Source organism: Miniopterus schreibersii (assembly GCF_964146895.1).
Source record: "Miniopterus schreibersii genome assembly, chromosome: 12".
NCBI lineage: Eukaryota > Metazoa > Chordata > Mammalia > Chiroptera > Miniopteridae > Miniopterus > Miniopterus schreibersii.
In genome coordinates, this window is record NC_138112.1 from 11,676,651 (window position 1) to 11,699,964 (window position 23,314).

General features: G+C 37.0%; 1 protein-coding gene across 1 annotated transcript in view; it reads left to right on the forward strand.

The window, feature by feature from the left end:
* Nucleotides 1-23,314, forward strand: part of LOC308565835 (protein MFI) — a 37,015-nt gene that overhangs the window by 9,325 nt on the left and 4,376 nt on the right. The window contains exons 3-6 of the mRNA XM_081155497.1: nucleotides 11,419-11,472; nucleotides 11,602-11,802; nucleotides 16,216-16,346; nucleotides 22,039-22,209. Coding sequence (XP_081011623.1) covers nucleotides 11,419-11,472; nucleotides 11,602-11,802; nucleotides 16,216-16,346; nucleotides 22,039-22,209 — 557 coding nt within the window. The remainder of the gene's footprint in view (nucleotides 1-11,418; nucleotides 11,473-11,601; nucleotides 11,803-16,215; nucleotides 16,347-22,038; nucleotides 22,210-23,314) is intronic.

The following is a 23,314-nucleotide window of genomic DNA, read 5'->3' on the forward strand; positions in this document are numbered from 1 at the left end:
TACCAGCAGCCTACATATATGACGGTGGTGTACCATATTGCCTCGGTGTACAGCACACTGTGCATCTAGGTTTGTGTACACTCTATGATGTTTGCACAACAATGAAATTGCCTAACAATGCATTTTTCAGAGTGTATTGCCATTGTTAAGTGGCACATGACTGAATTAATGGACAACCTAGAATCACTTGACATTTAAGAAAAACCAATGATATAAAAACAAAAAAAAACAAAGAAAAATAACAGAACCTGAAGGATTACCATAAAAATGGTAATTAATTCAGATTAGATCTGTATAATGAATGGCTCCAAGAGGGATGCATCTGGAGATAAAATGATACCTCATACAATAGAAAGTTGGACTTAAAAAGTGGTTAGAAACTCATGGTTCAAGTATAATGCAAATTAAAAGTTTTAATATATAAAGAGAATGCATTTGATCTTGATTCTAGATACATTCTACTTCAGATAGCCCATAGGGGACTTATAAATAAGGATGCATAGTGCACTGGCTGGTGTTTCTCAGTGGTTAGCGCATCAGCCTGCAGGGTTGCAGGTTCGATCCTTGGCCCCAATTGGGGAACGTGCAGGAGGCGAAAATAAATAAGGATGCATAGTTTTAGCATATTATGTGGCCTTATAGTGAATAATTTGCATAGTGATAGAAATATAAATGTAGATTTTTCTATAATTTTAAATATTTTTATCAAAGTAATATGTGTATTTCTTTAACATAAGTAAAATAATGTAGACTGTATACTAAAAAGCAAGTCTTTTTTGCCACCCCACTCTTCCACCTTCAAACCCTAAAAGCAACCACCTAGACTGTTTGTTTGTATCTTCTAGTAGTTACTTCCATGCTTTTAAATAATATGCTTAGCCCGGCCAGGCGTGGCTCAGCGGTTGAGCGTCAACCTAGGATCCAGGCGATCCGGGTTCGATTCCCGGTCAGGGCACATGCCCGGGTTGCGGGCTCAATCAAAGACTCTCTCATCATTGATGTTTCTATCTCTCTCTCTCCCCCTCCTTTCCTCTCTCTGAAATCAATAAAGATATATTAAAATAATAATATGCTTATATAATTATTTTTTATGTATCAACTTTAGGTTTGATTTGAAAAGATAATTTATCTTATCTTTTACAACCCTGCTTATCTCCCCTCCCTGTATCATAAATTATTATTTTTCCATTCCTCTATTTGTTACCTTATTGCTTTAAAGAACATTTAAACCTTTATTTCTTGTTCCCTCATGCCAACATAGCATTACTTGACACCTTATATATGATGAACGTATAAATAGCCCTACCCTTTTCTTCACATATCCTCCTAATATCCTAACCCCCATGTTCTATCACCTCTACTACTATATTGTCAATATTCACTTGGAACAATTTTTCATATACCCTTCCTACAGGTCCTTTATTGAATATATGTATTGCAAATATATGACACTGCCAAAAGAAGCTAATAAAGCTTCAATAACTGACCCTAAAGAAGTGGAGATCTCTGAACTGCCTGACAAAGAATTCAGAATAATCCTCCTAAAGAAGTTCATTGAATTACAAGATCATATAGACTAAACTATCGGTGTGTACCTTGGTAGAAGCATTTCTCCCTAAGACTTTATACCCACAGAGCCCAGATGTATAAGGGGAGGAAGCAACATTTTCACTAGTGGATCATTAGTGGTAATATTGAGAGGGAGCCACTTTCATTTCTATCCCTTGATTCTCAGACTCATAAGTGCTGGCTGTGCGGGAAATAACATCATATGCTGTTTATTGTTCAGATCATATACCATGACATGGAGGACATCACCCTAATCTGAAAAGTGTTACCACTGGAACTCTTAACAGTAACTGAGATTCTAAAATTCCATTCCACCATTCTTTCAGGTCAGTTGGTTTAGGGCAGCGCTTTTCAAACCTTTTCATCTTATGGCACACTAATCACCAAAATTCTGCAGCACACCAAAAATATATTTCTTGCCAAACTGACAAAAAATAGCTGTACTTTTGATTCATTCACACTGGATAGCTATTGTGCTGGCTGTTGTCATTTTTTTAATTTGATAATCTAGGGGAAAAGAGGTCAGGGACGCTGACTGAGTAGTCAGGTATTGCATGTTTTAAAAATGCTTGTGACACATCAGTGCATAGTGGCATACTGGTTGAAAATCGCTGGTTTAGGCTAGTGGGGAACAAGGTAATATCAGTGAATTTCATGAGCATGGGCTCATTGATGTACTTCATTTGCTGGAAAGAAGTAATGCTATGTGCAACATTATGACAGGGAATAAAGCATTTTGAAAATATACAGGTGGTGGTTTTTGTATGCACACAGAAGGGTAAAGTAGCACTTCCAGTGAGAATAAAGTATTACCCCTCCACAATGGAAATGTTCAGCTAATCATTGTGCCACGAGGAAGCCGGCCAATTACCCCAAGAAACAATGCCATATAGGGGCTCACTGTTGGTCTCTGTTTTGGCAAAGTGGGCACTCAGCAGTGGCAGTGGCCAGATCTGGTCAGTAATAATCCATGTTGCTGAGCCCATGAATAACCTGCAGTTTTGCTGCATGGCACTTTGTTCATGAGGTCCTTGGCAAGGAGAGCAGTGGCTCGCGAAAAAGGCTGGATGACTCCAAAGAACTAGTCACTTTGCCTACATGATTATTAAGATTCTTCTTTGCTGAAATTGCTCTTTGGTGAGCATCTACATGGTCACAAATATCTTGACACTTGGTGTACATTTGAGGGTGGGTGACTTGACCTCTTCTCCAGATCTTCTTGTCACCAATTTTCTAACCATATTCTTTCCAAATTCCTGACCATCCACTTAAACCATCAGTCACTGCCTATCTGTAGATCCGTACCTCTGGTCATCTTTCCTTCCAGGTACAATATACAACCATGTATACTGCTTGAGGTTCTGTACCCTGGAAGGATTTATCTTCATCCCTGTCCTTCAGGGTGACCCTGAGTAAGGCCAAAATATATATGGAATTTCCTGTAGGTTACACTTTGAACTTCACCTCTTGAGGGCTGCTAGGTCTTGACTTTGACCAGTAGAATGCAGAATAACAGATGCTGTATGACTTACAAGACAAGGCCTTAAGAAGCCTTGCAACTTCTACTTTCTCTCTCTTTGGTACTTTGAAACCTCCATGCTGTGAAGAAACTCAAACTGAAAGTCTGTGTGGAGAGAGAGTCCCAGCCATCCCAGATGTTCCAGCATTCCAAGCTGAAGACCCAGATATGTATGTGAGGCCATAAATCACCCAGCTCCAGCTGATCTGGCAGCTGACTACAGCCACATACGTGAGTCCAAGCAAGACCAGCAGAAGTTCCCTGTCAACCCATAGAAAGTAGTTGTTGCTTTAAGTCACTAAGTTTTGGGGTGGTTTGATACAGTAATCTACATATTTAGAAGATACTATCCAGATTTTAAACTCGTAATTTTTTGATACTCAATTTGGGGTTTTACTTAGGGGAAATTATATCTTCCTTGCAGAAGGAATATATCTGTTGATGGTGGCTGTGTCATATTCCACAGGCAGTCGCAGTAGGGCTTCAGATGGTCGTACTGGTGCTATGGGTTACTTCAATTTGAGTTTATTTGATGACTTCACATATGGAAACTAAGGGGGGGTGGAGTTTACCAAGAGTTATTAAGGGGTTTTTGATGGGCTAGGGTGTGAGGAGAGTGCTACCAAAGAAATAGTTTTCCAAGATTGAAGAATTTTTAGGAGTCGTTTAACTAAATTTGTGCTAATATGAAAAATAGATAGGGCCCGGCCAGGCGTGGCTCAGTGGTTGAGCATCGACCTAGGATCCAGGCAGTCGGGGCTCGATTCCCGGTCAGGGCACATGCCCGGGTTGCGGGCTCAATCAGTGACTCTTTCATCGTTGATGTTTCTATCTCTCTCTCTCCCTCTCCTTTCCTCTCTCTGAAATCAATAAAGATATATATAAAAAAAATAGATAGGGTTTATAAATCAGTGGAATTACAGGAACGAAGAGGATTCTGTAATGATAATAATAGATCATATTTATTGAATACGTTCTTGTGCCAAAAGTTGTTCTAAGTGCTTTACAAATATTAACGCATTCATTTTTCACCATACCTGTATGAGATAGCTACTATCATTCCTATATTTTTTTATTTTTTTATTTTTTAAATATATCTTTATTGATTTCAGAGAGAGGAAAGGAGGGGGAGAGAGAGAGGCAGAAACATCAACGACAAGAGAGTCATTGATCAAGCCCACAACCGGGCATGTGCCCTGACCGGGAATCAAACCCCGATCGCCTGGATCCCAGGTCGACGCTCAACCGCTGAGCCACGCCCAGCCAGGCTCATTCCTATATTTTAGATAAGAAGCTGAGGTTAAGCGACTTGCCCAGGGTCACACAGCTAGCAAGTACTAACAGTTGACCCCATACAACATTATGCCAGAGTTAGTGTTCTTAATCACTAGGCTGTATTTTGTCTTTATCCTAGATTACTCTGTAGTATACAGAAGTGACCCAACCAGAGTTCTGGATATTCTATTTATAGCTGCTAGTGATAGAATTACAAACTTAAGGGTAAAACTCGTTAGAGTAATACCAACATTGCCTGGCTTGTCAATGGAAACCCTGTGTGGACAGTATATCTAAAATCTAGTTTACATATATAAAATCTATTTTTACAGTTTTTACTCATTTTTCACCCAGTTTTGACCATAAAATGTTATGTGTTTTGAACCTTTAGAATGTCACTGTATTCCAACACTTTAAAAGTCTGATTAATATAAGAAGACAAGGGGAACCACGTCAGATAGTAAGGTATTTTAATCCTAAAGAGGTAAGGACATTATTTATTGATAAAGCATCTTTTCCCCCCTTAAAATTGTGTGACTACTTTATAAACTCAACGTGATTATATTTGTTCCTTTTACAAACTTTTTTATTGAAGTATTATACACATATAAAAATTTATTTTACATAAATGTATAGCTCAGTGAGACATTACAAGCAAACCCCTGTGTAACCATCACCCAGATCAGTGTTTCCATACTTCAAACCACTGCCTCAGGTGTTGTGCAAATCACTGCCAACACATTCCTGATTTCAAAGGGAAAGGGCTCAGTAGTACATTATTATATAAGAGGTGTGCTTTAGGAATTTTTTTTTATAGAAAACTTTTATCTGATTAAAAAAGTTTCCTTCTATTCTTATTGAGCTAAAAGAGGTTTTTGTCCATTCCAAGAATGAACATTAAACTTTATGAAATATTTTTGTGCTTTAATTGAGATATTTTTCTTTTATTTGAATATTAATCTTACTTAGCATTCCTGGGATACACACATGTCTTTTTTTTTTTCCAATTACAGTTTACATTCAGTATTATTCTGTATTAGTTTCAGATGTACAGCATAATGGTTAGACAATCATGTACTTCACAGATTAGTCACCCTGATATTTCAAGTACTGACCTGGTCCCATACATAATTATTATATTATTGACTATATTCCCTATGCTGTAATTTACATCTCTGTGACTATTCTGTAACTACCAATTTGTACTTTTTAATCCCTCACCTTTTTACCCACTGGTCATGATGTCTTATCCTTTTCATTTATTTTATTTTACTTTTTATCAAATTTATTGGGGTGACATTGGTTTGCAAAGCCATACAGGTTTCAAGTGTACAACTCAATAAAACATCATCTGCACACTGCATCGTGCACCCCAAGCAAAGTCTCTTTCTGTCTCCATTTATCCCCTACTTTTCCCACCTTCACCTATCCCCAGCCCCCTTTCCCTTTGGCTATCACCACGCTGGTGTCTGTGTCTGTGTGTTATGTATATGTGTTTTTGTGGTTAATCTCTTCACCTTTCACCCAGTCCCCCAACCCTCTCCCCTCTGACATCTGTCAGCCTGTTCCATGTATCCATGCCTCTGTTTCTATTTTGTTCATTAGATTCCACATGTAAGTGAAAATATATGGCATTTATACTTTTTAAATATTACTAAATTTAGTTTGCTAATATTTTGCTCAAATTTTTGCAGCTATATTTTATGCAGAACATGTAATTTACTTTCTCACCTTGTCTCTGTCAAATTTTGGTATCAAACGTAGCTGACATCCTAAAATAAGTTGGGAAATGTTCCTTCTCTGTTTACTTTCTTGATTTTTATTTTTAGACATTGAATGTTATTTCTTCCTTAAATGTTTGGAAGGCTTTACCAGTGAAGCTATCTGTGCCAGAAGTTTTCTTTGTGGGAAGATTTTAAATTACAAATTTAATTTATAGTTATAGATCTATTCATATTTTGTATTTATTCTGATGGTTTTGATAAGTTGTATTTTTTTTATAAGAAGTTGTTTGTCTTATCTAAACTTTCAAATTTATTTGCAAATTTATGTTCATAATATCCCCTTAAAATCTTTCTAATGTCCTAGAATCTATAGTCATTTCTCTTTATTTCATTCTTGATACTGGTTATTTGTCTTCTCTTAATTATTTATTCTTTTAATTGAAATGTATTTGATATATAACATTGTATAAATTTAAGGTGTTCAACATTTAATAATTGTAATACAATTGCCATTGTAGTGATAATTAGCACCTCTATCATGTTACATAATTAACCTTTCTCTTCAGTGGCTGTCGTAACTGAGTTCTAGTCTCTCAGCAAGTTTGATTACTATAATACAATATTGTTTTCTATATTCACTGTACTGTGCATTAGCTCTCCAGGGCTGATTTACTTCTCATGGCAAGTTTGTACCCTAAACAAAATCTTTCTTACTGCCCCCCGTCCCCCATCTCCTGGTAACCACATTTTACTCCCTGTTTTTACAAGTTTGGCTTTTATAGATTCAACATATAAGTGATATCATATAGTACTTGTCTTTCTCTGTCTGAGTTCTCACTTAGCATAATATGTTCAAGGTCCATACGTGTTGCTACAAATGGCAGGATGTTTTTCTTTCCCATAGTTGAATAATACTGCATTATAAATATATGAATAAAGAAAATGCAGAGTGTGTGTGTGTGTGTGTGTGTCACACATATTACCATATTACATCTTCTTTATGCATTCATCCCTTGGTAGGTACTTACGTTGTTGTCTTTTTTTATTGAATTTATTGAGGTGACATTGGTTAATAAAATTATATAGGTGTCAGGTGTACAATTCTGTAATACATCATCTGTATATTTTATTGTGTGTTCACCACCCCAATCAAGTCTCCTTCCATCACCATTTATCCCCCCATGCCTTCTTCTACCTCCCCCCACTCCACTTTAGGTTGTTTCATATCATGGTTTATGAATAATGCTTCAGTAAACATAGAAATGCATATATGTCCCATTCTTAACCAGTCTCATCAGGGTTTCTCACTTTTATTAGTCTTTTCAAGAACCAACTTTCAGTGTTCTTCCTTTCTATTGTTCATTTATTTTCTACTTCATCATTTTCTACTGTATAGTATTTCTCTCTTTATAGTTTCTTTGAGTTATATTTGCTGTTATTTTTAAGCTTTTTAAAATGAATGCTGAATTTATTGATTTTTAGTCTTTCCTGATATATACATTTAAGGCTATAAATTTTTATTTATGTATGGTTTTAGCAGCAGTGTACAAGTTTTGATATGTCAAATATTTTCATTATCAAACTCACTTCAAAATATTTTTAAATTTCTGCTTTGATTTCTTCTGGTTATTTGGAATTGTACTTTGCTACATTTCCAAACACTCGGGAATCATCATCTTTTCCGTATTGATCTTTATCTTAATTGCTCTGTAATTTCAATCCCCTGTTAATCTTCATTTTTATACTTTTGTTGTTATTGTTAATCCTTACCAGAGGATATTTTTTCCATTGATTTTTAAAGACAGTGGGGGGGGGAGGAGAGAGAAACATTGATATGAGAGAGAAACATCAATTGGTTGTCGCCCACATGCGCCTTGACTGGGCAGAGATGGAACCTGCAACCCAGATACATGCCCTTGACCAGGAATTGAACCCAAGACCATTTAGTCCTTGGGCAGATGCTCTTAACCACTGAGCCACACTGGCCAGGGCTCATTTTTATACATTTTTATTTATTCTTGAAAAGAATATGTATTCTGCAGTTGTTGAGCATAGTGTTGTACAGATGTTAGCTAGTTCAAACTTGTCAATTATGTTGACCAAATCATCTATATCCTTACTGATTATTTTTGCCTAGTTATACTATCAGTTACCCAGGAAGGTGTGTTAAGATCTCCCACTATGAATGAAAACTTGCCCATTTTCCTCAAAATATATACTTTTTATATATTTTGAGACAATGCTGTTGACTGAATATCAATTTAGTATTGTATTGATTTTCTTGTGAATTGAACCTTTTTATTATTACAAAGTGTCTCCCTTTATATCTAGTAATCATTTCTACTTTAAGGTCCAAGATCTCTGACATTAATGTAGCCACATCAACTATTTTTCTCACTATTGTCTGCATGGTACATCTTTCTCATTATTTTACTTTCAGCATTCTGTATCTTCGTATTTTAGCTGTGTCTTTTGTAGGCAGGAAATTGTGAGTTAACACTTTTTTCATCTAGTAAGATACTCTTCCTCTTTTCTTGGAGCATTTACTCCATGCACATTCAGTGTAATTACTAATAGTTTACTGTTTACTGTCTGTATGCTCAAATGCTCTATGTTCTTTTTTAAAATCCTTTCTTGACTTCTTTCGGACTGATTATTTTACTGTTGTTACATTTTGCCTTCTCTATTATCATTCTTTTATGCTTATACAAGAGATTGCAACATGCATGTTTGACATGAAAATCGACTTCTGAGCCACGCTGGCCAGGTATCCTTCTGCTTACTTTTGTTTTAATTTGTTTTCTTTTCCTGGTTTCTTGAGGTGGAAGCTTAGATTACGGATTTCATCTTTATTGTTTTCTAATATATGCAATCAATGCTACCAGTTGTCCTCTAAGTACTACCTTTTGCTGCATCTCACAAATTTTGATAAGTTGTATTTTCGTTTCATTTTCTAAGTTAAATTTTTTAATTTAAAATCTTGATACTCTTTATTTGACCTATTTGTTATTTAGAAGTGTGTTGTTTAATTTCCAAGTTTGGGAGCTTTCCATCTGTCCTCCTGCTACTGATTTCTTCCATTGTGGCCTGCGAGCACACTTTGTATGATATCTATTCTTTTACATTTATTAAGGTGTTTTATGGGCCAGAAAATATTCTACCTTGGTATATGTCCATGTGAGCTTGAGAAGAATGTATATTCTTCTATTGTTGGGTGAAGTGCTCAATAAATGTAAATTAGATCCAGTTATTGATGGTGCTGTTTGGTTTAATTACAGCCCTATTGATTTTCTGTCTGCTGAATCTGTCGATTACTGATGGAGCAATGTTGAAGTCTCCAACTATAATAGTGATTCCTCTAGTTGTCCTTGCAGTTCTGTCCATTTTTGCCTACATATTTTGATGTTCTGTTGTTAGGCACATATACATTAGGTATTGTTATGCCTTCTTAGAAAATTGACCACTTTATCATCATGTAATGCTCCTTTTTATTTCTGATCATTTTCTTTGCTTTCAATTCAGCTTTGTCTGAAATTAATATAGCTGCTCAGCTTTTAATTGATTAGTGTTAATTAAAGTGCTGTATCTTTCTCCATCCCTTTCCTTTTAACCAGCCTGTCTTTATATTTAAAGTGGGTTTTCGTAGACAACATATAGTAGTTGGTCTTATTTTTATCCACTCTGAGAGTCTCTGTCTTTTAATTGGTATATTTAGACCATTGACATTTAAAGTGATTATTGATATAGTTTGATCTACCATTTTAGTTACCATTTCCTAACAGTATCTCCTAAGGGTATTTTGTGGTCCTTGTTTCCTTTCCCTCCCTCCCTCCCTCCCATCCATCCATCCATCCATCCATCCATCCATCCCTCCATCCCTCTCTCTCCTTTTCTGCCTTCTCTGGTTTTAATTGAGCATTTTATATGATTGTATTTTCTTTCCTTTCTTAGTATATAAATTACACTTCTTTTTAACTCTTTTTTGGTTACCTTAGAGTTTGTAGTGAACTAATTTACAACTCATCTAAGTCCACTTTAAACAACACTGTTGCACTAAATGAAATCTCTCATAAACTTAAGAGACAAAGTCATTCTGGAGAGAAGGGAACTGCCTTAGATACACAGCCAACCCCACCGCTATTTGAGTCTGTGGATGGTAGAAAGATAAAGAATTAAGCTCAGATCTTCCAGAGAGTTTCCCACAGTCTTCCATGGTTGAGGAGCTAGAGACCTGCCATAATCACCCCTGAGAAATTAGAAGTGAGCAAGCTCGATGGGGGTTACTAAAACGCAGTTCCGACTTGAGGTGATCAGCCCCTCATCCTAACTGACTGGAAGAGGAAGGGTAAAAATTAATGGAGCTGTACACTTAAGATTTGACTACTTTAGTGGGAAAAAAGGTATATATATTCATAATAAAAGTATATATTTTATGAATTTAAAACATCTTTTTTCATATTTGAATTATGACTCTATGTATGTATGTATGTAGGTATAATTTTTACTCAGGATAAAATTATGTAAAGCTAGTGTTGTTTTCTAGGCTTTCTGGACTGAACAATTTAGGATAGCACCTATTTCCTCATCTAATTTAATATTATTAGGAGACAAGGTGAACTGTCTTCTAATAGAGGACCAAATATTTTTTTCTACATTTTTCATTTGGTCCAAGGCACTAAAATTTAGAAGACCAATTATATACAATTCTTAAGAAATTTAAACATGGATTTTTAAATTTAATTAAAGCTAGTTAGGAAAGGTGATCTGGTGTTAAACTCAGATTGATCAATCACAATTTTTCTTTGAATTTACCTGTGAAATAATACTTAATATGTAAATTATATATTTGAGGACTTATTTAAAACTTTTTTTATGAATAACAAATCATTTGACCTTTTTTTCTTTTTGTTCAAAATATTACAGATGTTCCTTTTTCTCCCCATTGACCCATTCCACCCCGCCCCACTCCCCTCCCCAGTCCCTCACCACACCGGTGTCTGTGTCCTTGGATTATACATAGATGCATATAAGTTCTATGGTTAATCTCTCCCCCTCTACCCACCTGCCCTCATTTTACTTTTATATTTATATATTAAGTAGAAAGAAAACATAGTCTCATACTATTTTTCCAGTTGTCATGTAAACTGTTTGTTAGATGCCTATAAGAAATTAAATCTTAAAATATTTTCTAATTTAAAAATAATTATTTAAGGTTTAGTCACTTGCCTTATTTCATAAATAAACAATATTCAACAACTATTATAACATGATAGAGTGAGAAATAATGAATTGGTATATGCAGAATGTTGAAAAGTAATATTTTTTTTATAGGCAGAGCTCCTAGATGCTGCTGCTGGCATTCATGTACGGTTCAGATTAGGTGGTGTAAGTATGAATGAATTCTTACTTGTAGTTTTAAAGTACACTTACATGAAACTGAAGAGATGTAATTTTTAAAATGTAAACCATTTTGTTATTAGATTATAATGTTCCTTTGAACTTTTCCACCTACAGGTTAAATTTCCACCTGACATATACTATAAAATTTTTACTGAGAGACATGTTGAAGATCTGTGTGCTAATAGCCCTAGAGATTACACAAAACTTTCAGCAAAATATGCATCTCCTGTTAAAAGTGACAACCTTCAGGAAGAGGACCGTAGGGGCTGGTATCTCCGTACAGAGAACAATGGCTGGAGGCTCGTTTCTGACAGAGTGAGGAAAAGGAATCAATGATTTTGAATCTTATATATTTATAAACCAGTTTGTCTTTTTGAAAATGAACTACTCTGGAGTTATTAATAATACTTCAAGATATGGGAATAAATATCTTTTTTTCTTACATTTATTTCTACTTTTAGTAATCAGCTTTTTTTTTTTTTTTTTTTAATATATCTTTATTGCTTTCAGAGAGAGGAAGGGAGAGAAAGAGAGATAGAAACATCAATGATGAGACAGTCATTGAGCAGCTGCCCCCTGCATGCCCCCAACTGGGGATTGAGCCTGAAACCCAGGCATGTGCCCTGACCAGGAATCGAATCGAGGTCTCCTGGGTCCTAGGTGAATGCTCAACCACTGAGCCATGCCCAGCTGGGCAGTAATTAGCTGTGATTGAAGCCAGCTTTAGGTACTCCCTGGTACTCAACAGTTTACCATCTTGATATCAAAGCAAATTTGAAGATGTCGACTCTATATTAATCTTTGGACTAGAGGTGGGAGTTCTTGAGAACAATATAACATTTTCTCTTATAGAGCTTGGAATAGCAAAGACTGGTGGAAAATCATTTGAATTTTCATGGTGTTGGGAAATTTAACATGCATTCATATTAACTCAACAGAATTATTTTATTTTATTTATTTATTTTAGAAATTTATCTTTATTGTTGAAAGTATTACAGGTATCCTACTTTTTCCCCCCATTGACCTCCTCCACCTCTCTCCCAACCCCTCCCCAGGCCTTCACCCAATTATTGTCTGTGTCCATGGGTTATGCTTATATGCATATAACTTCTTTAGTTAATCTCTTCCCACCCTCCACCCCCCTTCCCTCTTCCCCCTGAGATACAACTCTCTGTTGCATGCTTCAGTGTCTCTAAGTCTATTTTGTTTGTAAGTTTCTTTGATCATTAACTTCTTAAAGAAGACCCTTCAACATTTCCTGTAGTACTGGTCTGCTGGTGATGAAGTCCTTTAGCTTTTTCTTGTCTGGGAAGCTCTTTATCTGACCTTCAATTCTAAATTATAGCTTTGCTGGGTAAAGTAATCTTGGCTGTAGGTTCTTGCTTTTCATCACTTTGAATATTGCTTGCCAATCCCTTCTGGCCTGCAAAGTTTCTGTTAAGAAATCAGTTGACAGTCATATGGGTGCTCCCTTGTAGGTAACTAACTGCTTTTCTCTTGCTGCTTTTAAGATTCTCTCTTTGTCTTTAACCTTTGGCATTTTAATTATGATGTGTCTTGGTGTGGGCCTCTTTGGATTCCTCTTGTTTGGGACTCTCCGTGCTTCTTGGACTTATAAGTCTATTTCTTTCACCAGGTAGAGGAAGTTTTCTGTAATTATTTTTTCAAATAGGTTTTCAATTTCTTGCTCTCTTTCTTCCCCTTCTTGCACCCACCCCAATAATATGAATGTTAGGATGCTTGAAGTTGTCCTAGAGGCTCCTTATACTATCTTTATATTTCTGGATTCTTTCTTTTTGCTCTTCTGGTTGGGTGTTTTTGTTTCCTCATATTCCAAATTGCTGATCTGATTCTCAGCATCCTCTACTCTATTGTTGATTCCCTGTAAACTATTCTTCATTTCAGTTTGTGTAGCCTTCATTTCTGATTGGTACTTTATTATGTCATTGATGATCTCACTAGTTTCCTTAATAATCTTACTAAGGTCCTTGAGCATCCTTATAACCATTATTCTGAACTCTGTATCTAGTATCTTGGTTGGCTCTATTTCATTTAGTTTCTTTTCTGGAGCTTTCTTCTGTTCTTTTATAAATAATCTTTTTTCTTTTTTTTTTAAAATATATCTTCATTAATTTCAGAGAGAGGAAAGGAGAGGGAGAGAGAGAGATAGAAACATCAATGATGAGAGAGTCATTGATTGAGGCCACAACCCGGGCATATGCCCTGACCGGGAATCGAACCCTGATCGCCTGGATCCCAGGTCGACGCTCAACCGCTGAGGCACGCCCAGCCGGGCTCTTCTGTTCTTTATGACATGTTTCTTTGCCTCCACATTATCGCTGCTTCCAGGTGTTTCTTTCTGTGTATTAGGTAGAGCTGCTATGTCTCCTGGAATTGGTAGAGTGGCTTTGTGTAGTAGGTGTCCTGTAGGGTCCAGTGGCTCAGCCTCCCCAGTCACCTGAGCTGGGCCTTCTAGATGCTCCCCTGTATGGGCTGTATGCACTGTCCTGTTGTAGTTGAGTCTTGATTGCTGTTGGCATCATTGGGAGGAACTGACCCCCCAGGCCATTTGGCTGTGAGGACCAGCTGCAACTACAGCCAAAGAGCTGATATGCTGGAGACACCCCAATCGATCAGGATTTACTTCAGTGGAGCTTCGGTGTTCACCAAGTGCACCTCTTGAGTGTGTCACTCATGGAGATGGTAGGGTTGTAATCCAGCGTGGTTGAATCTGACCACCAGGTGCACTGTCTCTGGGGCCTCCCTGGAGGTGCAAAGTCAGCCTCTGCCAGTTCCTTGCCCAGGGCCACCCAGCATGAGGTACACAGCAAACCATAGTTAGCTGCTACTTGTGCTGGGCTTGGAGGTGTCCAGGAGAGGCCCATCTATGAACCCGTACACGCTGCCACTAATGCCAGGCCTGGGGCCACTTATCAAGATGTATGGGGCATGCTGAGGCCAGCTGCTGCTGCTTTGTGAGATTTTAGGAAAGTCTCAAGCATGATGCTAAAGAGGCCACTTACATAGAAAAGCCCTTGGAAATGGCTTGGATGAGCTTGCAGGTGGGGAGGGGTGGGAACAAAGGTGTGAGTCAGGTGCTGGCGATTCAAATGTGGCGCCTGCCTGCCTGCTGTGTGGGGGGAGGACTCGCCAAAGGAGCAATGGCCTGTGCCAGTTCCTCTGTCTGGGAGAAAGTTGCCCCTCCACTTCTCACCCCAATTTCAGGCAGGTTAGTTCCTCCCCAAGTGTCCCAGGTTCCTTTCAAGCTGCTGCCCAGTGCTGGGGCTCAGAGGGAGCATGTCTGAGTGAGTCCGTGCATGAGCCCTTTAAGAGGAGAGCCTGGGGCTCCCGCAGCCTCCACGACCCTCAGCGACAGTCCCCGCTGGTTTTCACAGCCTGAAGTTGTGGGGATTTCTCTTCCCGGCCCTGGAGCCCTGGGCTGGGGTCCTGATGTGGGGCTGGGACCCCTCCCCTCCCTCTTCCGGGAAACCTCCACTGCCGAGATGTCCCTCCCAGGTTTATACTGTGGCACTGGGTGTGGGCCCACGACTGCATCTCCACTCCTCCTACTGGACTCGATGTTTCTGTTCTCTGGTTGTAGGGCTTATGTGCAGCTCAATTTCAGGAGGTCCCGAGTGATGGTTGTTCTGTATTTTAGTTGTAATTTTGATGTCGTTGTGGGAGGCAGCGGGGACCGTAGTTACCTATGCCACCATCTTGTTGTCTAGTTGAACAGAATGATTTTAAATATATATAATGCCCAATGCATATATGTGATTCAGGAACTTTCCTGAACACATCCATGTTTAATCTCCTTTCTGTGGAAATAATTTCTACTTAAGGGTATGTGTAAGCTTACATTTTATAGGTTAACATGATCTGGTTCTGTAGTTCTAGATGTCTGTTTATATTACCTCAAGTATCTTCATCAAATCCTCAGTCTCTGATACACAGATATATAGAATGTGGGATGCTGAATATACTAAGTATGGAAAGTGGAAATGGTCAAAGGTATGCATTCATTCATTTAACAAACTTGACTGCATTCCAACTAAGTGTCAGGCATTGTACCAAATGCTAAGGAAACAACAGTAAGTAAGAGTAGTTGTTTTCCCCAAGTAGTTTGCCTTTTAGTTAGGGAGACATTAGTAAACAGGGTATTTCCATATAATGGAGTAAATATGTGCTTGAATAGTGGCACATACAGCCTGTTGTCGGGAATAGCAAACTCACTTCCTTGTTCCTTAATGTGTGTGTGGTGGGGAAGGAGAATGAATCAGAAGTAGGAAAATAGACAAGCAGTTAGGATAAAGTGTCATACAGGGGAAATCTCAAATTCTCAGGACATAATGGTGAGACTTCTGTGCTCTCGGAGGGTGCCTACACTCCCTGAGGATTAGAGTTTTTAAAAGCCACCAGCACTAAGAATAGGTCAGGTCTGTTCTTATGAGAAACTAAAACACTCTTAGAATGTGTCTATTCATTTATTCATTCAACAAATACTTATTAAGTACCTCAGTGCACTAGTACTTTGTCAGTCTCTCTGTGGCGTGTGCCTCCAAAGGCTCCGTGTGCTCTTCACCCATCACTTAGAAATACCTTGAAAGGGCTCCTCTATTTCTATCTTGGCATATTCATATTGAGCACACAGAAATTCTTGTCTATAGTCAGATAACCTCACCATTAGTATTTCAACATTTTGTAAATTCATTTTTTATTTCTCAATAGTTTTGGGTGCCTTCTGAAGATATAATTGTGGAAGACAAAAAGAAAAGCAAATTTCATTTCTCTAAACTGAAGAGACGACAAGATATGGCAAAGAAAAGAAAAATTAGAAAAATAGAATGGATGAGGCAAATGTAAGTTGATTAAAGACTTACTAAAGAAGTATATAGCATTTTAAGTTTTAAATTTTTTTCTATTACTACTAAATAACTATGTTATTTATTTTTTTATTTTGCACTATGGTAGAAAGCTTTATTTCTGTGAAATTACACCCCTGGTTTCCAAAGTAACATTTCTCTTAGTCCAGTCAGAGGAAGTGTAGCTGGGGTTTCTTTTTATTTTATTTTACTTTTTTAATTGATTTTTTAGAAAGAGGAAGGGAGAGAGAGAGAGAAAACATCCATCGATAGGCTGTCTCCTACATGACCCCCACCAAGGATCAAGCCTGCAACCTGGGCACATGCCCTGACCAAAAATCAAACTGGTAACCTCTTGGTGCATGGGACGATGCTCCACCAACTGAGCCACACTGGCCAGGCTAGGGTTTCAATAGTACTATAAGCAAAGCCAGTGTCTAGGCTTTCCTTTCCATGTTGGAACCAGGCCCAATCCAGCATCAGGCTAGCTGCAGTCCATTAGTCCATTGTGTGTGGGGTCATTTTTGAAAGACAATGTAAGGTTACAGTTATATTTTTAAAAATATATAGAAAGCAAACATTTAATAAATGCCTACTATGTGCCAGACATGTGTGAGCTTCAGAAAGTAAACAGGAAAAGACATGCTGTCTTGAACCTCAAGGAAATCACATTCTATTGGATATGAAAATAAGCATTGCCCTAGCCGGTTTTGTTCAGCAGTTAGAGCATCAGCCTATGGACTGAAGGGTTCTGGGCTCAATTCCAGCCAAGGGCATATACCTTGGTTGCAGGCTTGATCCACATCAGTGTTTCTCCCTCTCTCTCTCTCTGTCTCTCTCTTTCTCTGTCTGTCTCTCTCTCTCTCTGTCTGTCTCTCTCTCTCTCTCTCTCTTCCACTCTCTCTGAAAAACAATGAAAAAATATCCTTGGGTGAGGATTGAAAAATAATAATTATAAGCATTTACTCTTACATATCAGTAACTTTTATTTGCCCCCCCCCCCCCCGACCCACTCAGCTATTCTTTCTGCCCTAAGAGACTGACTATGTGGATTATACTAAAAGTCACTCTGGACCTATCTAACAAATGTTAAAAGCAGTTGTCAAAGAATCAAATTGTTTCAAAGTTTATTTGCATAACAGAACAAAGCCCACAAATATTTAAAGGAATACAAAAACCTCTAGTACCTAAAATCATATAAAATTCACAATGACTACCATATAGTAATATTACCAGGCATGCAAAGAGGCAGGAAAATAGATCCTAGGTAAGGAGATAAATTAATCAATAACAGCAGATTGACCAAAATATATTTTAAAAATGAATATAAAAAAAAACTTTTCAGACAAACAAAAGCTAAATTCTCTCGTCACACAGACCAGCACAAAAAAATGTTAAAGGAAATTCAGACAGAAGAAAATGATTCTAGGTAGAAATCTGGATCCTTACAAGAATGAAGAATACCAAAAATGGTAGCTATGTAAGTAAATACGAAGCACTTTTCCTCTTACAATTTATATCTTTTTAAAAGGTAATTACTATTAGACTGTACACTTAAAAATAGTTAAGATGATAAACTTTGTTAAATGTCTTTTACCACAAATTTTAAAAAGATAAATAAAATTTTTATTGTGAAGAAAATAAGTTAATATTGATATTGCCAATGAAGTTGTATTTAAATTCTTGATTCCACAATTGTACTCCTTTTCTCTTGTATTGAAAATCTTCATTTTGAAAAAATATAATTGCTTATTTTTTCTGACATTACAAGTAAATAGTTACAAATATAACTATAATATAAACATATGACACAGTTGCTAAATAAAGTTCAAAAATTTTAAAGGTAATTTGCTATTTAAAGCAGAAACAATGGCCCAACTGGCATGGCCCAGAGGTTGAGCATCAACCTATGATCCAAGAGATCACAGTTCAATTCCCAGTGAGGGCACATGCCCAGGTTTCGGGCTTGATCCCCAGTGGGGGGCATGCAGGAGGCTCTCTCCTCATTGATGTTTCTATCTTTCCCTCTCCCTTCCTCTCCCTGAAATCAATAAATATATATTTTTTAAAAAGAAAGAACAGCCCAGAGTAAGTAGAAGAAAGGAAATAATAGAGATCAGAGTGGAAATAAATGACATAAAGACTAAAAAACAATACAAAAGATCAATAAAATCAAGAGCTGTTTCTTTGAAAAGAGAAACAAGATTGATGAACCTTTAGCCAGACTCATCAAGAAAAAAAGAGAGGACCCAAATAAATAAAATCAGAAATGAAAGAGGTAACAACTGACCACAGAAATACAAAGGATTGTAAGAAAGTACTATGAATAACTATGTGCCAACAAATTGGACAACCTGGATGAAATGGACAAACTCCTAGAAAAATACAACCTTCCAAAACTCAATCAGGAAGAATCAGGAAACCCGAATAGGCTGATAATAGCAGATGAAATGAAGCAGTAATAAAAAAAAAAAACACAAAAAACCAGCAAACAAAAGACCTGGCCCACACGGCTTCACACAGGAGTTTCACCAAATATTCAAAGAACTAACACCTATCCTCCTCAAACTATTCCTAAAAATCCAACAGGAAGGAATACTTACAAGCTCTTTTCATGAGGCCAGCATTAGCTTAATTCCAAAACCAGATGAAGACACTACAAAGAAAGAGAATTACAGGCCAATATCCCTAGTGAAAATAGATGCTAAAATCCTCAACAAAATATTAGCAAATTGGATCCAGCAACATATTAAAATGATCATACACTATGACTAAGTGGGATTTATTCCAGGGATGGAAAGTTGGTACAATAGTCACAAGTCAAGAAATGTGATACATCACATAAACAAATTGAAAGACAAAAATCACATGATCATATAAATAGAAAAAGCATTTGATAAAATCCAACACCCATTTTTAATAAAAACTCTTTAACAAAATGGGAATAGAGGAATTATACCTTAACATAATAAAGGCCATACATGACAAATCCACAGCCAACATTATACTCAATGGACAAAAACTAAAATCATTTCCCCTAAGAACAGGAACAAGACAGGGTTGTCCACTTTCACCACTTTTATTCAACATAGTACTGGAAGTCCTAGCCACAGTGACCAGACAAGAAGAAAAAAATAAAAGGCACCAAAATTGGAAAGGAGGAAGTAAAATTGTCATTATTCACAGATGACATGATATTGTACATAGAAAACCCTAAAGACCCCACCCAAAACCACTAGATTTAATAAGTGAATTCAGCAATGTAGCAAGATACAAAATTAGGACGCAGAAATCAATGGCATTTTTATACACCAATAATGAGCTCTCAGAAAGAGAAACTAAAAAAAAAACACCATTTATCATTGTAACAAAAAAATCAAGATACTTAGGAATAAACTTAACCAAGGAGGTAAAAGACCGGTACTTGGAAAACTAAAGGATGTTGAAAAAAAAGATAGAAGAAGATATAAACAAGTGGAAGAATATACCATGTTCATGGATTAGTAGAATTAACATCATTAAAATGTCCATACTACCCAAAGCAATCTATAGATTCAATGCAATCTCTATTAAAATACCAACAGCATATTTCACAGATCTAGAACAAACACTCAAAAAATATATATGGAATAAAAAAATACCCTGAATAGCCACAGAAATCTTGAGAAAGAAGAACAAAGTTGGAGGGAGTACAATACTGGATTTCAAGGTATACTACAAAGCCACTGTAATCAAAACAGCCTGGTACTAGCATAAGAACAGGCATATAGATCAATGGAACAAAACAGAGAACCCAGAAATCGACCCAAACCATTATGCTCAATTAATATTTGACAAAGGAGACAAGAGCATACAATGGAATAAAGACAGTCTCTTCAATAAATGGCATTAGGATAATTGGACAGGTACATGCAAAATAATGAAACTAGACCATCAACTTACACTGTTCACAAGAATAAACTCAAAATGGATAAAAGACTTAAATGTAAGTCGTGAAACCATAAAAATCCTAGAAGAAAGTGTAGGCAGCAAAATATCAGAAATCTCACGTAGCAGAATTTTCACTGACACAATGCCTAGGGCAAGAGAAACAAAAGAAAATAAACAAATGGGACTACATCAAAGTAAAAAGTTTCTGCACAGCAAAAGAAACCAGCATCAAAATGAAGAGGGAACCCACCGTATGGCAGAACATATTTGCCAATTATACATCTGATAAGGAGTTACTTTCCAAAATACATAAAGTACTCATACAACTCAACAAAAGGAATAATACCCAATTAAAGAATGGGCAGAGGATCTAAATAGACACTTATCCAAAGAGGACATACAATGGCCAGGAGACATATGAGAAAATGCTCAGCATCACTATCATCAGAGAGATGCAAATTAAAACCACAATGAGGTACCACTTCACACCTGTCAGAATGTCCACCATCAACAAATCAGCAAACAGCGAGTGCTGGTGAGGATGTGGAGAAAGGGGAGCCCTAGTACAGTGTTGGTGGGAATGCAGACTGGTGCAGCCACTATGGAAAAGTGTGGCGTTTCCTCAAAAAATTAAAAATGGAACTGCTGTTTGACCCAGTGATCTCTCTTCTAGGAACATATCCTAAAAATCCAAAAACACCAATCAGAAAGAATATATGCACCCCTATGTACATAGTAGTGTTATTTTCAATAGCTAAGATCTGGAAACAGCCCAAGTGCACAATAGTAGATGAGTGGATAAAAAAAGCTGTGGTACATTTACACCATGGAATATTATGTGGCTGTAAAAAAGGAGCTCTTAACCTTTGAGACAACATGGAGGGAATTGAAGAGTAAGTATTATGCTAAGAAATAAGCCAGTCAAAGACAAATATCACCTGACCTCACTTATATGTGGAATCTAATGAACAAAATAAACTACAAACAAAATAGATCCAGAGACATGGAAGCATGCAACAGACTGATGATTCTCAGAGTGAAGGGAGGTGGGGGTGGGAAGAGATTAACCAAAGGACTTATATGCATATATGTGTAAACCATGGACACAGACAATAGTGTGGTGAAGGCTTGGGGAGGGGGCGGGAGAGGGAGGGAGGGTCTCAATGGGGTGCAGAAAGGGAGACATCTGTAATACTTTCAACAATAAACATAAATTCTTAAAAAATATATGACATGGCCCTGCTAACGTGGCTCAGCAGTTGAGCATCGAGGTCAATTCCTGGTCAGGGCACATGCTCAGATTTCGGGCTGGATCCCCAGTAGGGGGCGTGTAGGAGGCAGCCAGTCAATGACTCTCTCTCATCATTGATGTTTCTATCTCTCCCTCTCCCTTCCTCTCTCTGAAATCAATAAAAATATTTTGAAAAAATATATATATATGACGTTTCACTTAACACATGACTCAACAGACATATACAGAACATTTCATTAAAAAGCAACCGAATTACACATTCTTTTCTAGCACACAGAACATTTTCCAGAATAGATCATATCTTAAGCCACAAAACAAGTCTTAATAAATTTAAGAAGATTGAGATTATATCACTTCCAAGCAAAATGATATGAAACTAGAAATCAATTTTTAAAAAGCTTGGTTTATATTCAATAGTATTACAACAACAATATATATTACCTGCATCTACTAGTAATCACCTGCTCCAAAGGGTTTTGTCTCCCTTCCTTCCTTTCTTTTCTTTAGGTACTATGCAGGACACCTGGAGTCCAAGTCAACAAATCAGAAAACTCTACGTTTAATCCACACAGCGACGAAAGGGCTAATACGCTGCATTGAAGATGGTGGAATAGATTCTGTGATGGAGTGGGAAGTGGATGAAGTGCTGAACTGGACAAATACACTGAACTTTGATGAGTAAGTACATGCTTCTGTTCTTGGGGAACAAGGGCAGGTGCCATATTTTTCTTTATAATATTTCCCACTCCCATGTTGAATCCAGGGGGTCACAAACATAATTCCCCCCACAACGAGTATTTATTACTTGTCTAGAAAGAAGAAATGAGGGAGAAACATATAAAAGGGATGATCTAAAAGTAGAAAAAAGAATATTAGACAGGTGTTTTTTATTGTCAGACTTTATTCTTAGGCCTTAGTCTAAATCTGCTTTATTTCTTACTTGGAATTCAGAAACAATGCTAACATGGAATGAACAGTATAAAGAATTTCCTTAATGTATAGTCCCTGATCTTCCCATGAGAGACAATAAAGTTATGATTTTTCAGTGACATACTATGGCAGTTTGAAAACATTTTTAAGGTTTTTTTGTGTGTGATGGAAATTTTAAAATATTTTAATATAACCATCAGGGAAATTCAAGTTAAAACCACAATGACATACTACTTCATACCCACTAAGATGGCTGTAATTAAAAAGACAGATAGTAACATATTGACAAGGAGGTGGAGGAATTGGAACCCTTATATATCGCCAGTGGAAATGTACAATGGTGCCACCATTTTGGAAAACAATCTTGTGGTTTCTCAAATGATTAAACATGAAGTTGCCATATGAATGAGCAATTCCAGAACTCAGTATATATGTACAAGAGAAATAAAAACACATGTCCACACAGAAGTGTGTACATAAATGTTCTAGCAGCATTATTCATAATATAACCCAAAAGTAGATACTACTCAAATATTCATCAACCGATGAATGGGTAGATAAAATGTGGTATATCCATACAATGGAATATTATTCTGCAATAAAAAGAAATGCTGATAACTGCTACAATATTGATGAACCTGCTAAGTGAAAGAAACCAATCAAAAAGGCCCATGTATTGTAGGATTCCGTTTATATGAAATGTCGAAAATAGGCAAATCTATAGCGACAGAAAGTAGATTAGTGGTTGCCTAGGGCCGGGAGACTTATGGGGGTTGGGGGTGATGGGTAAGGGGCACAGTTCCTTTTTGGAGAAATGAAAATGTTCTGAAGCTGATGGTGGTGATGGATGCAC